The following is a 22190-nucleotide window of genomic DNA, read 5'->3' on the forward strand; positions in this document are numbered from 1 at the left end:
CTCTGTGAGCAGCCTTGGTGCAGAGCATATGATCTAGGAGGGTAAGTCAGCTGAGGATCAGGGTCCCTGGCAGGCAAGACTGCGCACCCCTCACTTCTTGGTCCCTGTGGGTACATCTGGGGCCTGCCACCCCTGCCCCAGGCCACTTCTACCACCCCACCCCGTCCCCCGTTTCGGCCCCTGTCCTTCCTTCCTCCTTTCCTTGGTCTTGAGATTAGGGGCCAGGTGTGGGGTTGGAACACCTGCTGGGCCTCTGGCTCCTCTTCTTGCGGAACTCGAATTCATCCACGGTCCACACGGCCCCCTTCTCACTCTCCACCCGCACAAAGCATTTGTGTAGGCTCAGGTTGTGGCGGATGGCATTCTGTGGAAGGAAGGCCGGCCAGGCCAGGGGCAGGGGAGATGGGTAGGCAACCATCCTCCAAGGTCAGCACTACTCACCAAAAACCGGCCTCCTGCCCCTTTCCAGCATGCCTGCAAGCCCAGCCTCAGGCCCTCCCACTCCTGAACTTGGTGCAGCACCACGGTGGCATTTGAGGCCCTCCCAGCCACCGCCACCCCAAAGGACCTCACCTTCCAGGTGGCGGGGTGGTTTCTGAAGAAGGCAAACATGCGTGTGAACCAGTGGTAGATCTCGTTGAGGGTCCGCTGCTTTTCGGGAGCCTCCAGGATGGCCTGGGGGTGAGGGGGTGTGGGGGTAAGGGAGCCACTCCCTCATAGTTGGGCTGAGGGTGGCAGTGTCTGACATGGGTAGAACTGTGGGAGCTTGATTTGTTTGGATTTAGAAATGGGTTTAAGGGTCAGAGATGATGGCTGCAGTGAGGTTCTGGGTCAGGATGTTAGGATGGGGCTAGGGATAGGTAGGGGAATGTGTGATGTTGTGTAGGGATTAGGTGTGGGCCTAGGATGAAGGTCTAGGCAGGCCCTGATGAAAGTTCTGGGAAGGCATTAGGGAGATTCAGATGAAGGGGTTCGGATGGGGTGAGGACAAGGGTCAGACAGGTGTCACAAGGAAGTGGTTAGAGGCAGGGTCCAGCTGGGGGATATGTGGGCACATTGGGATATGTGAGGACTAGGGAAGGAGTTAGGATAATATCTGGGGTGGGTTTAGGGCCAGGGGCAAAGATCAGGTTGGTTTGGGGGCTATTTTACAGGTCCAGGAGGGGGTTAAGTATGGGGTTGAGATGGGCATAAGGGAAGGGGTGGGTCAAGGGCCTGAATCTGGCCTGGGTAGTGGTTAGGTTTGGGCTTGGGGCAGGTCTGGGGTGAAGCCAGCGTGGGGGTTGCATCTGAGACATGGGTTTGTTCGTGCAGGAGCCTGTACTAGGGGCACTCAAGAGGAAGGCTGGGACTGTGGGAGGCTTGTCCCCACCCCGTTTCTTTTCCTTCTCCATGGTCTGTGCTGCCTGCTTACCCAGCGGATGAGGGTGGCGTAGGTGAAGGGTGGCCGCATGTCGTGGAACTTGAAGTAATCCATGTTGTGGAAGAACTCTGTAGGAATGGGGGAGAGTCAGGTCCCATTCCGGGGCTCCTCGCCCCCTCTCCCATCCTCCAGTCTACAAGCAGAGTCTACGCAGCTAAAATCCTAAAATCCCTTGCTAACAGCATCAGGCTTCACCATCACAGTTCTTGTGCTGAGCACCGGACATCAAATGTATCATTTACTCTTTGTACCACTCCCACCTCAATGGGCCTTATTGTTTCCAAAGTTTAAAGGAAGTGGAGTATGCACACAAAGGGATGTAACTGGCCACGTGGCAGAGCCAGGATGACACTCAAGGGCCCTTATCCCTGATAAGCTCCTGGCCCCGGACCTTGTGGGTAGTAGGGGATTCGTGAGCTAGTTCCCTCCCTTCTGATGACCAAATGGAGTAGCTGAAGCCCAGAATGAGGGCTTCTCTCCCAGTCCCCAGGAGAGATGGGGCTAGAAATTAGAAACCATAGTGGGGGGCTTGCAGGCCTCGGAAATGCTGAGAGACAGCTTTTGTAAGCAGTTGTGTTTTCCCAAAGGCTGGGTGGCAGTGCTGGGGAAGAGCACTATTGGGGCTCCTGTCTCCCACCCAGTGCCAGTCAGGGGCATTAGGGGTTCAAGGGGCACTAAGTATGGCATGGGACATCCTTGCCTGGGAATGTGCTATTTCCATGGCTGCCCCAGAGGTGCCTCCGCACAGCAAACAGGCCGTCAGGGGCCTCCTGGGGGCTGGGCCAGGCTGGGCCAGTGGCGGCTGGGGTGCCAGTGGCCACGATGCAGCAGGAGCCCTTGTCGGATGACGCCTGCAGGAGGAGGGAGAGGCTGGTGATTCAGAGCCTTAAACTTTCCACTTGAATTTTAAATAAGTGTTTTTTTAAAAGCAAGGGAGCTCTCTTCTCAATTCGTCTGGTGTGGAATCCCATGAAGCAGTGTGAGCTGTATTTATTAGAGTGTGCGTGTGGACCCGTGTGTGTGTGTGTGTGTGTGTGTGTGTGTGTAGAACACCAAAGCTGGGGCCTCGAGCTGGGGTTGAATCAGGCTTCTCTTCTCCCCAACTGTGACCTGTGACCTTAGGGATGATGGTAATAACCTATTGAGGATTAAATCAATATGCTCTAGCAACGTTCTCAGAAACGGTGCCTGGCACCCGGGGCCTGCTTCATGGGTGTGTGACCTGTTTAATCACATAGATCCCTGCACTTTGTTTACTCTGTGGTTATCATCTTGAAATCTGAGCCCCGTGTTGTTATCTTGCACTGGACCCTGCGAGTTACATAGCCAATCCTGCCAGTGTCACGGGGTCTGTATTCAGTCGGTGTCTGGCTATTTGCTGTTGCTTTGAAAACTCAAGAGCATGATGTTTTGGGATCTTAGGGTCAGAGGCTTTGTAGTTGGAGGGGACAGATTTCCAGGTCTGGGAATGTTTGGAGCTGGGGACAGGGGCCCAGATGTCCTGGGGCCTGGGTGCAAGGACAAGTCCCCATCCCCGCCCCCCCCCCCCCAGCAGTCTGTGCCGCCTACGGGCCTGGCGTGGCTCACCGTGGATGGAGCTTTGGTCAGAGCCATCTTCCCAGCCAGGTGGGCCTGCATAGCACCCAGCTTCTCCTTCTCCAGCACCAGCTGTGAGGATGGGCACAAAGTGAGGCCTCACCTTGGCCATTCTCCACCACATCTTTTTGCTCAGGTTCCCTGGGAGTGCTCCACCCCCTCCCTTTATGCCAGCCCCCATCCTGGGTGAACTTGGCTCCTGGCACAGGGTGGACATAAGGCTTGCCCATCATCGCCCAACCACCCCTCCCCTACATCACCTGCTGTTCCAAAGACTGCACCACTTCCCTCTGGAGGAGACACTGTGCCCTGCCCTTCTCATCCAGGAGATGGTCCGCCTGGCAGTGCCTGGCTCGGGAGGAGATTCCATGTGGGTGACCATGGTGGACCTGGCTTCCTGGCTCAAATATTCCAAGTGAGGAGGGCCAGACACTCTGGGAGTTCTCTCTTCGGAGTCTCAGCCTCCCTCCCCTCTCTATACCTCAGTCTTCCTCTTATACCTGCTATTCCTTCAACACATGCTACTTGGCACCTCCTGGTACCAGGCCTGAGCTCACCAGCTGAGCCTGGCCAGGGTGCTGGAGATGATGTTGGAAGGCTGCTAAACTGAGAGCAGGCCAGGTAGGTGAGGGCAGGAGGGGCACCCCAGGTGGAGGGGACAGCCTGTGTAAAGGCCTGGTCGTGAAGAAGACAGGGTGCAGAGTCGCCACTGATAGTTGGGTTTGGTTGGAGAAGGGGTATGTGCGTGTGTGATGGGGCTGAGGGAGGCAGCAACAGCCGCTGTGAGAATCTAGGACTTTAGGGATCAATAAAATCAGGCTGGTGTGTTGGTATCAGGGGTAGCAGGGCAAAGCAGTTAGGAGTGTGGTTTCTGGAGCCTGGAACCTTCTGCCTGGGTTCAAACCACAGCTCTGTCACTTAGGAACTGGGTGATCTTGATCAAGACACTTAACTTTTTTTGGCCTCAGTTTCTGTATCTGTAAAATGGAGGTAAATAATGGTATGTACCTCTATTATGATGCCCCATTACACAGATGAGGAAACCAAGGCCCAGAGAAGCTAAGTAACTTGCCCAAGGTCACACAGCCAGTGAGTGATAGAGCTGGGATCTGAACCTACAGTCTCAGCCTTTGCCTTTTGCCTCTTCGCTACCTATGAGGCCTGAGCTGAGACCTGTACCACAGGCCTCCTCCTACAAATTGGGGGCCCTCCCGGACAGGATAGGGCCTGGGTCACTCACTTGAGGAAATCCTCTGGCTCCTCGAAGACCTTCTCACATCCAGGCCACTTGCAGACACCATTTGCCAGCAGTGAATAGGAGCCCTGGGGCACGGTTGAAAGGGTGCTGGGGGAACAGAGGGTGTTCAGGGGAGGGAATGCCAGGGCAGGGGTCCTTCCCAGCCTTGTCCACTGACCTGTCTTTCCGGGGTGTGCTGGGGCTTGGGAAGGTGCATAGCAGTGCCGGCTCCCTGGACACCCATTCCAGGCTGGCCACGTTGATTCCTGTAGGTCAGGACAGGGCACCTTTGGGGACTGAGAGCTCAGCCCACAGAGACTCTCATTTTGAGCTTCCCACCCTCCTGAGCTTCGCAGGCCCTGACTCCCAATGGGTTCTGTTGTCCCTCACGTCCAAGGCTTCTGGTGGAGCCGCTCAAAGACTGCCATTTGCAAGTGCTGACATTTTGACTATGCAAAGATCTGCAGTTCCATGATTCTGACATTCTGCGTCTTTAAGGTTCTGAGCCTGACATTTTTTTGGAGGTTGGAGTTTCCAATATGATAAGGCCTGATACCTCTGCCCTCCTGAGGGCTACCATTCAGCAGCCTACACTGCTCACGTTCAAGGACTTGGGGGCTCGGGTTCTGTAGAGCCGTGGGGTGGGGTGTTACCAGGTGGCAGGCCGGGCCGGGCCTTGAGGGAGAAGACACCAGTGGCAGCAGTGGGTGGTGGGAGGCTGATCATAGCTGGGCTGTCCAGTGGGCGCACCTGCAGCACAGGGGTCCGAGCGTGGGTATCCACCGTTGAGAGCTGGGGGCACATATGGGCTGTGGTTTAGCCTGCCCCCACCCAGTTCTCCTCCCTGCTCCCTCCTCCCTGCCCAGTCCGGGTCAGTACCTGGTGCATGAAGTGTGGCCTGTCCTGGAGGAGTGCCTGCAAGTGGGGCAAGGGGCCCAGCCGTGTCCCAGAGGGTGCCACCATGACTAGGGGCACTGTAGGCAGCTGGGGGGGGGGGGGGGAGAAGGCAGGCAGGTGAGATGTCATCCTTCTTCTCATTGGCCTACATGTCTAATTCCCACACTCCTCACCACAAGCCTACATGGCAGGGACTCTGACCATCCCCTTTGCACATACGAGGAAACTGAGGCTCAGGGAGAGTGAATGACTTTTTCAAGATCAAGCAGCTAATAAGTGGCAGAGCTGGCCTCAATCCTATCGCCTCAACTCTTTGGGCTCCAGCCCTCCCCTCTGTCGCATGGGGATGGGGTCACATGGCCATGCCTGTGGGATCCACCATGATAGGATCTCCTCTCCTGAGACAAGGATTGGGAGGTTGGGGAGAGCCTCGAATCTCTGAGACCTGCTAACTGGGGACTTTCTTGGCCCTGTGACATCTGCATAAGTCACAGACTTGCCTGGGACCCAGAAAACCACTTCCTGTGCCCCAGCTGGGCCCCCCGCCCAGTGCCACAGTAAAGGTCGGCACCTGTAGCCCCAGGTACCCCACCCTGCCTGCCCCATTCTGGGCCCTGGGCCTCACCTGCAGCTGTGATGGTGGCATGGGGTTCAAAGAGGAGGAGGCATGGGCCCCGCCTCGGAGGTCCCGGCCCTGGAAGGTTGCCCCTGGGCCCTTGGCCCCCAGCGGGTCTGAAGTCTTGGGTCCAGCCCTCCAGCTGGGTGAGGCTCCTGGGGATGGGCCAAGTGCCAAGGAAGGGGCCGAGGGCTTGGCTGGCCTGGGGTTGGGCATTGGGTCCTTGTCCGAGGGCAGGCTGTGGGGACATATGGGGAAGGAGTTACACATGTCCCTTGTGGGGTGTGTGTGTGTGAACTGCTCAACCACCTGAACCATGTGGGCACCTCTGTTGGTCAGAGCAGGCATTGGCTGGGGCATGTCCCCAAAGGCTCCCCAGCTGAACCCCAGCACCGGTCACGTGTACATGTGGCACACACCACACACACATTGGTGTCAGGAATACAGGTATGTGTGTGTCTCCACACATGCCCCGTGTGCAGATGTGCACTGGTCCAGCACTCGGCTTGCCTGTGCATGCTGGCACAGCCCTGGTGGCGATATGTCCTCCACAAGGGAGATGGGGGATTTGGGGTGGTTTGTGGGGCCTCAGCCAGGGCAGGTCTCAGCTTTTTTCCGCAACCATTTGAGGCTTGTCTCCAGGCCTCAGCCACCTGGGCCTCTCTGCACTCTGCACAGGCCACGTGACCTTTGCTGATCCTGCTGGGACTGGTCCATGACTCTCCTGGTGGCATTATTTTATCCCAGTGACCTGGCATACACAAGAGTGGAGGGGGGCATGGACTCAAGATCCCTCTGGCTGCTGTGAGAGGGACAGACTCTAGGAAGGTGAAAACAGGAGTACTGGTGAGGAGGCTCCTGTGATAATCCAAGCAAGTGACAGCTGGGGCACAGACCAGGGTGGTGGCAGTGGAGATGGTAAGAAGTAGGTGGATTTTGAGTGTTTTGAAGGTGGAGTCAGGAGAATTTGCTGGCAGCTTGGATGTGGTGGGGGGTGGTGAGAAAGGGAGGGTCAAGGTGACCTCCAGGTATTTGCCTGAGCAGCTGGAAGGACAGAGCGGACATCACCGGAGATAGGGACAATGGGGACAGCAAGGTTGGGGGTGAGGACACCAGGTGTGGATAGACACAAAGGGTCTGGTGTTAGACATGCCAGTGGAAATACTGAGTGGCAGCTGAGTACAGGAGTCTGGGGCCCAGGCAGGGGCGGGGTCTGATCATCTCTGGGCTCTTGCCCCAAACGGAGCTGACATGGCAGGTGCCAGAGAGGAGAGACCGGCTCTCTTGAGCCAAGGCCTGTGGGAGCATCTTGACTCAGCCCCCACCAGAGTTTATCCCAACTCTGCTGTCCAAGCCTGCACTCGTGCTATATGCCCTGCCTGGAAATCCTGCTCTTCCTCCGTATGCCCTATCTGAACCCTATCCAGAAAGTCCTCCATAATGGCTCCAGGCACCTTTGCTGAGCCCCAGAACCTTACACTCTGCAACAGGCAGGGCTTCAGTTTCTTGGAATCCCATTCTAAGAGGAAGCCAGAGCTGGAAGGGACTGCCTAGTCCAGCCTCTGTTTTACTGAAGGGGACACCCAGGTGCAGCGTTTCACAGTCCCATGGCAACTTGAGAGCTCCATATATTTCTCCAGAAAGTATGCATGTGTGCACATTTCACAAGGCCCCTGATGTGGGGCTGTGTGTGTGTGTGAGAGAGAGAGAGAGAGAGAGAGAGAGAGAGAGAGAGAGAATCCCCACCCCGCAGCACTGGGTTAGGCACACAGCTGCCGATAGTAGCCTAGGCCAGCACAAGGAGGGTTTAGGGGAAGAGTCGCTCCTTCCTTTCTTTACTGTGAGCTCACAGGGGTTGACAGAGCTCTAGTGCAGAGGGAGGTTGGAAGTGAGAAACCAGGTACTAAATTCTTAGGCTCTCGGGGTTAGAACATTACTGAGTGAGAATCAAGAGCCTGGGTCTACGGAGGCTCAGAACTCAGTGACCATGAGGAGGTGAACAAATGCATGAGGGCAGAGATTGAGGTGATGCTTCTAGAAGCCAAGGCATGTCAAAGACTGCCAAGAATCCACCAGTAGCTAGGAGAGCGGCATGGACAGATTCTCCCTCGCAGCATCAGAAGGAACCAACCCTACCTGCACCTTGATCTCGGACTCCTGGCCTCCAGAACTGTGAGACAATAAATTTCTGTTGTTTAAGCCCCCTGGTTTGTGGTAATTTGTTACAGAAAACTGAGTAAACGAATACCGATTTTTGGTCAGTTTATAGATGGTTTCTACCACTCTGGCCTGGCCTACATCGCTGGCCTGTGGTCACTTCTGAAGCTGCCTGGACACTTGGCTGGGGCTTATAAGAAATCTCCTCCCCAAACACATCTGGAATGGCCAGACTCAGGGAAGCATCAATACATTCTCAGAAAGGGGACATAGATAGGGTCTGTCTGGTGGTGGGGAACCTGGAGGGCCGGGCTGGGCAGCCGGCTTCCTGCATCGTCTGTTGGGGCGTCCCTTTCTGACTGTTTCTCAGAAGCTGCATGGAGGATGTTTCTGGGACACAGAGTGTGTTTTCATATCGGGGTCTGCATCTGGGCCCTGTTGTCACTTCCCCAGATTTTCCGCCATTGACGTCATGGCGGCCGGATGCACTGGGCTTCATCGGCACCAAGGAGGAAGAGAAGGGGGCAGATACCCCACCCCACGGGTTTCGTTCCGAGAATTGGCTGGCCCATCCTGCAGCTGGCTTGGCCCAGGTGGGGGTGATGTGGGTGCTTGCGGATGTGGTGAGTGACGTCCATCTGGCCACCATGACAAGCCCTGGGCCCTGTAGACCTGGCCCTTCTTGGGCCATGGAGAGGCCCAAGGTTTGATGCTTGGGGAGTACTGTGTAGAGCCTACAGGTATTGGGACCCTGGGGATCTTCAAATGGTACTATGCCAGAATCACAGAACCTCAGAATCACTATACTTCAGAATCACAGAACATCATTTCTTAGGTTCAAAGGATCTCAGAATCTCAAACCCACTCTATGGGGTTCAGGGGTCCAACCTCTCAATACAGGAAGGCCAATGTCAATGGTGTCCAAACTCACTAGAACTCCCTGAAGGACAGGAAGGTCACTACTTCATAGGGTCTCTGGCTTACCAGGCTTGGAATTGTAGCAAGTCTCCTCTTAGCCTCCCTCCTAAGTTCTGTGAAGGCAGGAGGGTCAGAATCATCTCCTCTCCTTCCCCCAGCCTGGGGCTGGGCTATGCCACTAACTAGTTATAACTCTCCTCAGGCTCATATGTAAAGTGGGACAGTAATAGTACCCCTCTTCTAAAGTTAATGCACATGAAATGCTTAACAAAATGTCAGCTCGGTAAATGAACACGTACAGGGCCTCAGTCTCCCTGTCTATTCTGGGATGATGTTCCCACACTCATAGCCATTCCATGAGGGATAGGGAAGGAGGCAGGGAGGTAGAGGCCAGCGTGCCTTCAGCTAGGGCCTGCCTCATGGCATGGAGCAGGAAAAGCCTCGGCCTTTGCCAGTAGAGAGCCCACTGCCAGGCTCTATGGAGGGGCTCCAGGATGGAAGTTACCAGGTTACTGAGGGTCAACTCTCGGGACATGGCTAAGCTCTACTCATAGCTAGACACAGATACATTGACTGACTTATGTCCCTCCAGTATCACCACCCTCTGGCCAAAAGGCCTCTGAACCCATGGGACTATGGGACCCCACCCAGACTAGCTCTTGTGAGGCTGGGCCCTACACTGGCCCATGTGGCCACAGAGCCTCCTGCCTGAGTAAGGGCCCAAGTCATGAGAAGGCAGAAGGAGGAATGGCAGCAGCTGGCGGGCAGCTCAGGTCCCCCTCCTCCCCTCATGGGTGCTGAGAAGTAAACTGAGGCCCATGGTGGGGGCAGACAGAACCAGGGTCTCACTGAGAATCCCATGGTCTGAGCTTGGGTCTCAACTTTGCCTCTGCTTCTCTGTGAGGCCTTGGGAGAAGCCCTCCTGCCCATCTCTGGGCCTCAATTTGCCCCTTTGTACACTGGGTGGGGAGAGGCATGGAGTAGATGAGGGCCAGGGCCCTTCTACTTTGTGTCTGGGTGAGTTGTTCATCTGTCTGCAGGGCATCAAGTTGACAACTGCCCCTCTGTCCAGGGGACTGAGAGACAGGGATACATAGAGACAGAAACAGAAAGAGACAGACAGATAGACATAGGGGAACAGAAAGACCCAGAGAACAAGAGATACAGAGAGATGGGAGAAACATGAGGTGGGACAGAGATAAACAGAGAGTGTGAGATGCTGAGAGAAAGAGAGACAGAGTGGCAGAGATGGGGGAGGGGAACTCATAGGAGCAGAAAGTCATAGAAGTACACACAAAAAGGGAGACAGAAAATGAGAGAAACAAAAAGGACAAGAGACAGAAACAACAGCACATAGAGATGGAGAGAGACAGAGAGAGAGACAGAGACAGAGACAGAGAGGGATGCCCCAGATAAGAACAGTTACTGTTAGCTGGTTTTTGGCTGGAGGAACTGAGGCTGCATCAAATAACAAGGAATAAGGAAGGGCAAGATGCTGGGGACCTATGGCCAGGGAATATATTGTACTGCAAAGCAACAATCAGCAAATCAGGATGGCCCAGGTATAAGAACAGACACTGAGGAACAGAACAAAATGGGAAGCTCAATCACAGACCAATGTCTAGAGGGAATCGAGTTTGTGATGAATGTGGCATTTCAAACTGGGAGACAGGGGAGAATATATTGTTTAACAAGTGTTTCTGGGACAATTAAGGGGAAAATAAAGTTATTCAGTGAATAATCAGTCCATTTTCCCACCAATTCCTCTCTGCCCAGTTTGAAATGTCATGATCATGGACCCTGCAATAAAATCCAGATCTATTAAAGAGATAAACGATAATATCTAATGCTGCCTTTGGGTTTACTGAATGCCAGACTCTATGCTAAGCACTTAACATGGTTAAGATATTTAATCCTTATAACAACTCTTTGAGGTAGGTACTACTAGAATCATCACAGTACATATGAGGAAATGAAGGTACAGACAAGTTAAATGCCTAGCTAAAAATCACACAGATGACTTGGTGTGAGGCTGGGTTTGTCCCAGACAGTCTGGCTCCAGTACCCACAATCTTAACCTCCACAGCAAATGGAAAAAATGAAGCCATAAAAGAGACTAGAAGCCAACACAGGCGAACATTTATCTCATTTTCAAGGACTTTCTAAGCACAAAACCAGAGACAGTAACCACAGAAGAAAAGAGTAACCCATTTGACTATATAAAAACATCATAGCATCACAAAACTCCATAAACAAATATAAAAAGTGATAAATTGGGGGAAAATATTTGCTACATATGTATGGCTATTGGAAGGTTAATATCCTTTCTAAATAAAAAGCTGTGACAAATCAATAAGAAAAAATGATGAACACTCTATTAGGACTAGGGATATGACCAGATGACTTAAGAAAAAGTACGAATGATCAACAGTATAAGTAATCAAAGAATGCAAATTTCAACAATGTGGTAATATTTTTTCTTACCTGTTATGCTGAGAAAGGACTTAAAAATGATAATACCCACCCAGGGGCTAGCTCGAGTACAAGGAGCATAAAACAGGACAACCTTTTGGAAGAACAATTTGCAGAGAGGGTAGGAAACCTTAAAAACGCACACACGTCTTGCCCTGGCAACTCCATTTTCAGGAATCCAAGGAACTAATCAGGGATGATTCTGGGGAAAATCTAGAAATAACCTGAACGTCTAATAATTGGCACTTGGTCAATTCATGGTTCATACCAATGTGAGGACAGTCTTGACAGCCATGAAAGATCGTCTGTTGGAACAATTTTTAGTGATCTACAAAAATGCTCCTATTCTTTGAATAAAGCAGGAACAATACCAACAGAGAGAGTGGTTCTAACTTGGTTTAAAAAAAAATACTAACAGTGAAGAGTCAGCACTTGCTAAGCCTGCAGAGATGAGCTCGCCCCAGCCCTGAACGACTGCTTGGTTCCTGGACATGGACTCTGGACACACACACACACACACACACACACACACACACAGTCCTGGGGTAGGACCACAGAGCTAAATCACGGTTGCCAGTGACTCAAAGTGCCCCCCAGGAGGGTCTTTCATGCCATGCAAGCACAAGTTCAATGAAATGCTCAGCCTGACTTGACAGCTCACAACCCTCCTTCGATCGGGGCAAACAAAACTGATGCTCACTCTTGTAAAATGTAAATGTCTTCATCAACGTTACTCAATACACTATTATTAAGCACCAACAGTCCAAAGCTCTGTGCTGGATGGTGGGTGGGAAGGCAGGTGGGGGAGGCTAGACAAGAGAGCAGGAGAGACAGTGGGAGATAGATGGACAGAGACAGGGAAGCTGGGCAGAGCCAGAGAAAGACAGAGTGGTGGAGAATCTGAGTACCTGGGAAAAAGACAGAAAGAGGGGCAGAGCAACATGGAAAGAGGGAGACAGGACCAGCAGACAGAGAGGGATGGGAGCTATCAGGAGTCAAGAGACAAAGAGGAGGGAGAGGTGTAGTTGAAATTTTCAGTTACACCTGGGCAGTGTTTCAGGTTGTTCAAGGCTCGGGAATTCATAAAGACGGGCAGTTGGCATATTTTAAAAGTCCTGCCTATCTATATATCAGTTTATTTATCTTTGCCTCTGCCCACACATTGATTAAGTACTTTACCTATCAGTCTTCTGGCATTGATTATTACTATTATTATTGTCAAAAATATCTTACCTGACTGGAACCACGGTAGTTGTGTGCGTCTTGATGGTACCGGAGGGCCCCTGCCTGCACCGCGCCCCCCCTCCCCCCGCCAGTGCCTACCTCTGTGCCATCTCTTTCACTGGACCCGCATCTGATGGGGGAGAGCAGGGACACTCACCTTCTTGAAGTGGACTCACAGAAAAGGATCAGCCAGGCTTGTGGGAAACTGTCGCATATCAAAAACAACTTTGCTTTTATACCGAGAAGAAAAACCACGGTGTGGAAGCCACAGACCTCTCTCTTCTAATAATCCAATTTTTTTTCGATGAGTATGTGTGCTGATAATCACAGGGTGGGGGGGGTTCTCATAGTTTTTTCTCTCTCTTGCTCTCTCTCTCTCTCACTCACTCTGTTTCTCCTCTTCTTGATTATGAGACTTAAACGGAAATTTTGAAATTTTGGGTTTTTTCTTTGCCCTTTACGAGTCATCTGAAAATATGATTTCTTCCCCTCACCACAGAGGTGAGAGGTATCAATGAGATAACAGGGCTCATGAGAAACCACAGTTTTTTAAACAAAAGTGTGTAGAGTTAGAAAAAAAAAAAAAACAAGGGAAAAAAACTCAAATAAATCACAGAGGCGTCCCAAGCAGGTAGAGACATCACTCTGTGTGTGTGATGGAACGGGAAACACCAGGGAAAGAAACTGAATAGGACTGGGTTTCCAGAAGCTTTGCTTTGCTCTATGCCTCAGTTTCTCCTTAGGGGAATTGATACGGTCAGCACTGCTCTTACTGCCCAGGGAGGGGGAGCTCTGCATCCCGTCTTCCCACAGAGGGTGAGGGGCATGGAAGTTATTTCACGGAGAAAAATGCAGGGAGTCCGTCTCTACCCCCCACCACCACAATTCACAGAATCTAAGAATCTGAGAATCACTGGCTCCTAGAATCCACTTAGCATCGCTGAGTAAGGAAAGGGAGAAAAGTCTTGCCTCATCATGTCGTAGAGCCCGAGAACTCAGACCTGGAGGGTATCCTACAGGGAAGGTCCTGACAAGGCCCCTGGTGTTAATGCATCCATTCTCATGATGGCCAGAGGCCCCCTGGGACCCCAGTCCCCTCATAGTCAGGGATATCATGACCTGATGCTTCTGAGGTCCTCAGCCTTTGCAATTTTCTACTTTGACAAATCCCAGCTTCCAAGGTTTTAGGATTCTAGATTACCGCCATCATCCCCATAGCTGACATTGATCTCCAGTTTTCCAGGTGCCAGACATAGTGCTGAATGATTCTCACAAATGATCACATTCAGTCCTCACTGCAGCCTGTTGCGGTCCATCTTGTCATCACAGCCATCCTACAGATGGGGAAAACGGAGGTGCCGAGTAGTTGAGCAACTTGCCCAAGATGACAGAGCTGGCAAGTGGGGGCTCTGCCTTCTTAAGGTGCCGGGCTTAAAAATCCCCAGGTTTCCTTGAGCCCAAAAGTCTTGGGTTTTAAATTCTAGGATGCAGTGACAGCGAAGTTCTGAGATTTGGAGATTCTTCTGTGGGCTTGAAGCTTGTGAGGTTTTATGGTTGTCCAAGTATTGGTAGCTGCATTTCCTTACTTCAGCAGTGACCCCCTCTAACCAATGGTTAACAGGGGAGACCAGGCCCCAGGGGCTTCTACTGATAGGCTGTGGCTGAGGATCCCAGCCCCCAGTTCCTCAGCGCCCTGCATGGCCCAGGGTTCTGTCATCCAATGTCTACTCCAACTCCTCTGCAACACTGGCTTCGGGCCTGGGGAAGAGAAATTGGAAACGGCTTTTTATTCACATGATACAAACCCAGGGGCCAAGAACCACTCCTTCGCCCCTTCACCTTTTTTCTTCCCCTCACCACCTCCCAAGTCCTGAAAAAAAGGAGAGCCTCTTTCCTTAACTCAGACTCACCTTTCTGGAAAAGCCTAGAGGGGGCCTGATGGCCTGGCTTTGTGAAGATAAGAAAAAAAAAAGGTGAATAGAAAAAAAAAAAGACCTAAAAAAAATCAGCCAACAACAACAATTAAAAAAAAATAAGAAACCAACCCTCCCTACCATTAGTTCAAAACAAGACTTTCACTGGTTGAGGCTTCTGAGTTGGTGGGACACATCTGAAGCCCAAAGATGGCCTGTGTGCGCAAGGCAGCCAGGGGAGGCACCAAAGTGGAATGAGGTTCTCAGATTGGAGGCCTGCAGGGACCTCATGTACGGCAGGGGCTTAACAGGTGTGGCATGTGGTTGTGAGCAAGAGGGTGTGAGGAGCTTGTTCATCAGGAAGGAGTCCTGGGGAGCTGACTTTAAGGATTTTACCAAAGCTAATGACCCCTTGCTCCTCATGGACTTGGGTCTCAACATTCTTTATACTCCCTGTATAACTAACTGTAAACTAGACCAGTTCTAGAGGTCAAGGCCTCATTCCTTGCCCCAGGACCTGTCCCCTCTTGAGAGAGGAGGCTGGTTTTCTTTTACAGGGTCAGAGGTGTGGGCTGCATCCTTCTTATACCCTCCCTAGGCCATCTCTCCCTTATTGTCACTCACTCCATGAGATGCGTGGCCAGAGAAGTAGGGGGATAGCTGAATGAGGATGGTGGCCTAGAGTACCAGGAGGCCACTTGAGTGGGGCCTGGTGTGTCGGTGGGGTGATGCTACTGCTGCAGAGAGCCAGGACCCTTGCAGAGTGAGGGATGGGGGGGTCAGCTGGGCAGAGAGGGGCAGGCAGAAGTCACCACCTCCTCTTTGTACTGGACTACATCCTCTTGTGTGGAAGACTTTAAAAAATTTTTTTTTCAGAGAGAGTGAGTAAGTGAGCAGGGGAGAGGGGCAGAGGGAGAGAGAGAGAGAGGATCTTAAGCAGGCACACTCAGCACAGAGCCCAATGTGGAGCTCAATCCCACGACCCTGGGATTGTGACCTGAGCCTAAATCAAGAGTCAGACGCTCAACTGACTGAGCCACCCAGGTGCCCCTTGTGTGGAAGGCTTCTGGGGGAGAGTACACAGGATTACACAGGCACATCCATGAAAGTCCCCAGAGAAGGGGAGGCCTTTGACAAAGACTTGAAGGAGGTGAGGGATGGAGCCATGTAGACATCTAAGTGACTCCAGAGGAAACAGCCAGCTCAAAGGCCCTGAGGTGGGAGTGTGTGATTTTCTCGACGTCTAGGAAGGTGGTCAGTGTGGTTAGAGTGGTGTGAGCAAGAGGAAGATGGGTTGGAGGTGAGGTCAGAGAGGGGACTTCGGGGTTAGACCATGCAGGACCTTGTAGCTCGTGGTAAGGACTTTGGCTTTTACTCTGAGTAAGGAGGAAGCCACAGGAGGGTTGTGAGTACAGGAGAGACATGAACTGCTTTAGGATTTAACAGGATCTCTGACTGCTGAGTGTAGAACAGACTGTAGGAGTGAAGGTGGAAGCAGAGGCACCAGAGACGAGGAGACTACTGTAATAGTCCAGTGACTGATGATGGTGCTGGCAGTGGAGAGGGTGGATCTGGGAAATATTTTGAATGGAGGGCTGACAGAATTTGTTGAAGGGCAAGAGTCCTGGGGCCAGTCTAGGACACAGATAATACCCTAACAAGAAGTCAGGAAAAAAAATTCTATCTTGTGTAAGCCCCTATTCTTTTGTGATTGTTTTCCTGTTACTTGCGATTGAACATATTCCTTCCTGATCCATGACCTCACCGTGGACACTGAGACTTGAGAAAGGGAGGTGACTAGGGGGGTAACCTTCTCCTTCCTAGGGATGCTGTAAGTCAGAACCTTGCATACAGTAGGTGTTCAGAAAACCCTCCCAGGATGGAGGGGGAAAGTATGAATGGCCATGCTCAGTGGGCAAAAGCTACATTTCAGTTTAAGGCAGGACCTTAAAGGGAGAGAGAAAGGATGAGGAAGCAGAAGGAGCAGTGCTTGTGGAAGAGGGAACAGCAGAGCAGAGATGGGGGACAGAAAGAGGGAAGTGAGGCCACTTTGGGGTGTGGAGTGCGAGACAAGAAAGACGGGACTTTGGTTTGTGATTACATTAGTTGATGTCTGCTAACATGTCCAACAACCAACTCCTGGTGGCATGCAGTCAGGCTCAGTGTTTTGCTGAGCTCAAGTTAGAAAAAGCTCATTTTCCAGAAAAGGTCAACTTCTCATTTGGCCATTCATTCAACAATGGTGCCAAGTCCTGGAGAATGCTGAGGGTGACAATCAAGGACATTCTTGGCTAGTGGCACTGCTCAAACAAAGGTTTATGGTGGGCAGGGAAGACCCAGTAACTGTGACAGCCGAGTCCGTTTTGCTTTCTTAAACCTCACACTACGGAGCAGTCTAGGGGATTCATAGCCCTGGGGCAATGAGAAGTCACGAAGGGCTAAGGAGAAGGTAAATCCAACCACAAGACGAACACTCTCCCTAACGGCTGCGTGCATTTTACGGATCTGTGGCCCAAGCACCCTACAGCCCAGACCGTCTACGCACCGTCCCCTCGTCTGGCCTCCTTATTATTGGCTGTTCATCCCCCTCCTTCACACAACCTACAATATCCCGGTTGGCTCTGCTCTTTCTCGTCCCGCTTCCGAGTCCTGCGGTCCAGCTACGCTTTCTAGCCTTGGCATTGGTTTATTTCATGCTAGCACCGCCCTTTGAGGCCCTAACTGCCTTCAGTCTGGCTCTCTCATTGGCTATCCGCCATCAATATCTTCCTGGCTCCCGCCTCCATGGTCCACTTCCATTGGGCCTGCCTCTCCAGTCCCGCCTCCGAGGCCGCTCTAACACCGCCCCTTGGTCTCTTTCTAGCCTTTGCATTAGCTAGTTCAGCCCTGTCATCGCCTCCTGAAGGTATAGTGCAAGCTCACAAGACTCCCCATTGGCTCGCTGTAGCTATTATCTTATCGTCATCTCCTTTACGCAACAGGCGCATGGCTCCCCATTGGCTATTTGCAGTTTCTGTCTTCGCGTCCCATCGCCTACGCAACTAAGGGATTTCCTACTTTTCGGGCCTCTCCATTCGCTCCCCATTGCCCCCATCGCCTGTAATCATTCCATTTTCCCCGTCGCCCACATGCCGCTCCCGCTCCCACTCCCCCACTACCTCTCCTACTTTTGCTCTTTTCATCCCGGGCCTCGCACCACACCTATTTAGCGTCCCCCTCCATTGATTCCCCGGCCATCCCGCCTCCTGCACCGCCCACTCTCGGGCATTCTCATTGGCTGCGTGCTTCTCCTGCACTTGAGTCACCGCTACGTCATCCGGGCGCGGCTCCCCATTGGCTCTCTGCTATACCTGTCTCCATCTCACCGCCTACGCCCCCCGTGAGCCGTAACCCCCCCGCGTTGGCCTTCCCATTGGCTGCCCGCCCCTCCAGGCCCTGCCCCCGCCGGTCCCGCCACCCGTGCCGTCGGTGCCGCCGCCGCCGCCGATATGGCGCGCCCGGCCCCTGTGGAGCCCCCGCTGCGGCATCCCGCGCCCCCCTCGCCGGCTGCGGGTGAGCCCCGCACCTCAGTTGAGGCAGCGGTGGCCCCGCGGAGAGTGCTGTTCGCCGACGAGGCCCTGGGGCTGCCGCTGGCGCAGCTGCGCCGCTACCGGCCGTGGGGCGGGCCCGGGGCGGGCAAGATGGCGGCGGCGGCCGGGCAAGATGGCGACGGCGGCGGGGCTGACGAGGACGACGATGGCGAGGATGGGGATGAAGGGGAGGAGGAAGAGGAAGCTTGCCCTGAGCCCTCGCCGCTGTGCCCCGTCCCCGCTGGCGGGGGGTTTTACCTGGTGCCCACATTTTCGCTGCCGCCTGCGCCGGGGCGTCTGGAGCGCTTGGGGCGCGTCATGGTGGAGCTGGAGGCGCTGCTGCCGCCTCCTGGAGCGGTCCCCGGGGGTGCCGGGGTGTGGGTGCCTGGGGGACGCCCGCCGGTGCTGCGCGGGTTGGTACGCGTGCTGAACCGCTCCTTCGAGAAGGCGGTGCACGTGCGGGCCTCACACGACGGCTGGGCTTCCTTCTGCGACCATCCAGCGCGCTACGTCCCGCGCAGCCCACCGGGGGCAGGAGCGGGAGGACCAGGAGCAGGAGATCCCATCCTGGATCCCGGCCTGGGCCTGGGCTTGGGCCCTGGCCAGGCGTCCGCCTCCTCGCCCGACGATGGCGGCCGCACTGACCGCTTTGCCTTCCAGCTGCCCTTTGCTGAGGGCGCGGGCGATGGGGCGCGCCTGGACTTCGTGGTGCGCTATGAGACCCCCGAGGGCACTTTCTGGGCCAACAACCACGGCCGCAACTACACAGTCCTGCTCCGGATCGCACCCGCTCCCACACCCACTGATGCTGAAGGGCTGCCCCAGCAGCAGCAGCTGCAGCAGCTGGAGCCACAGCCCGAGTGCCAGGGTCCCGTGGAGGCTGAGGCCAGGCAGCTGAAGAGCTGCATGAAGCCGGTGAGGCGCAGGTAATGTCTGCCAGCGCCACCTCCGCCAACACAAGGCTGTGTCTGGGATGGAGGACGAGCATCCTGACCCAGGAACCCTGCAGGCCTGCTCTCCAGGACAGGGAGGAGGGCGCATTCAGTCAGTTAGTCAAAGAGTAATAGAGGCCAAACATATGCTAGGCTCTGTTTTAATTACTGGGGTTTCATTCATTCATTTATTGAATTCCACTGTAAAGCCCTGAACAAGACAGACCTCTTCCCTGCCCTCAAGGATCATACAGGCTCCTATTGGAGACGGTTTGAAGAAAAACAGGCCAGCAGATAAGATACGTAGGGATAAGATTAGTTGCTGAGAGGAAAGTGAAAAAAGGGGATAGTTTGGAGGGAATAGCTGCTTTAGAGTGTTCAGGGAAGGCCTTTAAGGAGGTGAGTCTTTGATGATCATAAGAGTCCTGCACAGATATGGAGTGGAGGGGAGGAAGTTTGTAGAAAAGGGAACAGGGAGAACTTTTCCAAGGAATTGCCATTTCAACTGAGTCCTGAATGATAAAAGAGGAGTGGTTGTGCACACATATGGGAGCAAGGGTGTTCCCAGGCAGAGGGAACAGTGAGTACAAAGGTCCTGAGTGAGAGTGAGCTTGGCGTGAATGATGAGCAGTGTGTGGGAGTGGACAGAACTTCAGTGACATGGTAGTGTGGACCAAGGGCCTTGCCAGTGCAGACAGGGAATCTGATCCCCATTTGACAGAGCAGCAAACCAGGGACCCAGAGGGAGAAACTGGTTGAGGAAGTGATGGCGCCTGGCTTTTCCAATTCTACCACCACTGACCTTGAAGCCTGTGCATCTCTTTACTGTTAAGTTCTAATCTAGTGTAAGGCCTCCTGGAGGATTGAGGGGCTGAGTCCATGCTCTCCCAGGGAGGCAGTGGCTCTGGCAGAGGCAGAACCAGGTGGGCCTGGACTTGAAGCTCTCCTCCTTCGTTTTTGCCTGTGGCCATTCAGAGCCTGGGAGAAGGAACCTGTTAATCCCAGGAGGCCCTGATAGGAGACTAGTTTTTCTCAAACTAAGAGTTCTTTGAGGGTATCAGCTAGGCCTGATTCTTTGGGGGGGGGGGTCACCTAAGTCTAGCCTGGGGTAAGTAGTCTCTGCACCTGTGGGAAGTGCATACATTTCCCTGCTTCTGGGAGGACTGGAAATGGGGATGGGAAAATGCGTTTGGGACCTTGTATATGCTTGATCAGAATCCTCTGGTTGCAGCGAGATGTTTGTGGTCCTGGCAAGGCCTTAGGCTGTGAGTGAGTGGTTCAGAAAGGTCCAGCTTGGGGCTGGTGGGTAGATGTGTCTGGGTATGCGAGCAAGCAGGCAAGCACCCACTTACTGACCTGTGAACTCCATAGTAACCTGAGACTTAGTTTAAAGGGGGCAGGCAGCATGCCTTTCCTTACAGTGTTAAGAGAGTGGATTCTGACATCAGAGTGCTTCGGTTCAAATTGCAGCCCTGCCATCTATTGGCATTGTGAGCTTGGCTAACTCATTTGACTGCACTGTACCTCAATACCCTCATCTAGAAAACAGATAATTATAACCCCTACTTCACAGGAGATGAGTAAAAGCCCCCGGAACCGAATGTGGCTCATAGTCGTGCCAGAAAGTGTTAGCTAGTGTTTATATTTGTATATAGGGAATCACACGTACAGTTCTTTGGATACCCCTCCCAAATGCTGCTCTGCCTATCACCTGCTGTGTGGCCTTGCCTCAGTTTCTTCATCTGTAAGCCTCAGTTTTCTTATCTGCTAAAGGGGAATGACAGTCACTTTGGTTGGATTGGATGCAGTGAACATGGGCAAGGTACTGAAGTGCGGTGGTAGCTGTGAAAGATAACAGTGGCCAGTATTTACTGATCTCTGAGCTGAGAGCTTCAAGTCTGTTCCCTCCTGAGCCCTGCTGTGCATGCTGTGTGGTATAGGTGCTATGATTATGCACGTTTAAGAAAGGAGACTGAGGTAGCTCAGGGAGGTGAGCCAGCTTGCTCAAGTCCACTCAGCTAGTGAGTGACAGGACCAGGGAGGACATGCTAGGGGCATTTTTTTCCTACTCTAGAAGGTCTGACCAGGTTCAGGGAAAATTCTGCATTTCACTCCCAGTGTTCCCAGCAGGTCATGCTTTCCTTTTAACTGTTCTCTCTGTCTCTGTCTCTCTTTCTCTCTTTGTCTCTCTCTTTGCTTTTTTGAGGCATACCTATACAAGGCATACTGCTCTTAAGTGTAGGGTTCAGTGGATTTTTGCGTATGTATGTTCTTGTGTAGAGATCACCCAGATCAAGGTTTCGAGTGGTTCCAGTGCCCCAGAATCATCTTCATTTCTATCATTTCCTAAGTTGTCTTCCCAGGTGGCTGTCATGGGAGCCCTGTCTGTAAGATGCAGCAGTTTGGGTAACAGTTTGGTCATCTTAGAGTGTAAGAGGAAGAGAACAGAGAAATCAAAAGCTCACAGGGCCAAGGTGGGTGGGGAGGGTGTTTTTCTTTTAAAATACATGGGTGGTTTTAAAGAGAAATTGAAGCAGCCCGTTCAGACAATTGTTTTGGTATCTGGCCCCAGGTCTGTGGTTCCTAACATGACTTGTGATATTATTTTAAGTGGGCAGATGGCTTTTGGATAGCTTCTTTATCTTTTGATCTCAGCTCTTGCAAAGGGGAGGTTGCTGCTCATTGCAAGATCAGCGGTAAGATTTTCTTTGTAGGTCGGTGGCTTCCTTGGCGAGTACATTTCAACTTATCATTTTAAAAGCCGTGTGCTTCTGGTGACTTGGAGCGCTGTTGAAGAACAGCTGCCCCCTGCGACCCAGCCCTCTTGGGAAATGGTAGCTGGTAGCCGATCTCAGGGGATAGGCTTAACCTGCAGGCGCCCCACAGTAGAGAGCTCCTAGTTCAGAAGTGTTGGCTACAGGCCCACTGTGTGGTGTGCACCAGGCACAGGGCAAGTCTTGGGTAGCCACTGGGAGACCGCTCAGAAACCGAAATGGCCACATTCTCTGGATCGCTGGACCAGGCTTTTGATAACCCTTCGGCTCGGAGATGATCCATCAACAAGCATTTGTTGAGGGCCTACTATGTGCTGGGCACAGTGCTAGGTTCAATCGGGGAAAAAGCTGCAGACTGACGCTAAGATGTCAAAGGATTTAATGGTAGAACTGGGTGGGAGAGGCAGGTACCGAGGGCTTGTATGAGTCTTGGAGCCGCTGCTCTATATTGGGCATTTTGCC

General features: G+C 52.8%; 2 protein-coding genes across 6 annotated transcripts in view; one reads left to right on the top strand and one right to left on the bottom strand.

Moving 5' to 3' along the window:
* Positions 1 to 180: 180 nt before the first annotated feature.
* On the bottom strand, positions 181 to 18386 carry FOXP3 (forkhead box P3). 5 transcript variants are annotated; one of them, XM_040468880.1, is made up of 13 exons: positions 18281 to 18386; positions 13660 to 14298; positions 5779 to 6007; positions 5136 to 5240; positions 4910 to 5006; positions 4435 to 4522; positions 4260 to 4364; positions 3280 to 3367; positions 3011 to 3091; positions 2124 to 2274; positions 1415 to 1491; positions 574 to 675; positions 181 to 364 (listed from the first exon to the last, which is right to left on the bottom strand). In XM_040468880.1, the coding sequence occupies exons 3-13, from the start codon at positions 5983 to 5985 to the stop codon at positions 215 to 217; spliced, it is 1251 nt and encodes a 416-aa protein (XP_040324814.1). In that variant the 5' UTR covers positions 5986 to 6007; positions 13660 to 14298; positions 18281 to 18386; the 3' UTR covers positions 181 to 214. The 5 variants fall into 5 exon arrangements, with proteins under 5 accessions (XP_040324814.1, XP_040324812.1, XP_040324816.1 ...); XM_040468878.1 differs by having other exon boundaries at positions 4910 to 5048; XM_040468882.1 differs by lacking the exon at positions 5136 to 5240 and having other exon boundaries at positions 4910 to 5048.
* PPP1R3F (protein phosphatase 1 regulatory subunit 3F) overlaps positions 17905 to 22190 on the top strand; it is a 15983-nt gene continuing 11697 nt past the window's right edge. The window contains exon 1 of the mRNA XM_040468876.1: positions 17905 to 18948. Coding sequence (XP_040324810.1) covers positions 17942 to 18948 — 1007 coding nt within the window. The 5' untranslated portion in view covers positions 17905 to 17941. The remainder of the gene's footprint in view (positions 18949 to 22190) is intronic.

This window comes from Herpailurus yagouaroundi, unplaced genomic scaffold, assembly GCF_014898765.1.
Source record: "Herpailurus yagouaroundi ecotype Mexico unplaced genomic scaffold, PumYag 67793, whole genome shotgun sequence".
Classification (NCBI taxonomy): domain Eukaryota; kingdom Metazoa; phylum Chordata; class Mammalia; order Carnivora; family Felidae; genus Herpailurus; species Herpailurus yagouaroundi.

Coding starts and splice junctions, on each gene's coding strand:
- FOXP3 (XM_040468878.1), bottom strand. CDS start 5,985: ATGCCCAACCCCAGGCCAGCCAAGCCCTCGGCCCCTTCCTTGGCACTT. Junction 5,241..5,778: donor TGCCACCATCACAGCTGCAG/GTGAGGCCCAGG, acceptor CCCCCCCCCCAG/CTGCCTACAGTGCCCCTAGT. Junction 676..1,414: donor ACGCCACCCTCATCCGCTGG/GTAAGCAGGCAG, acceptor CCTCACCCCCAG/GCCATCCTGGAGGCTCCCGA.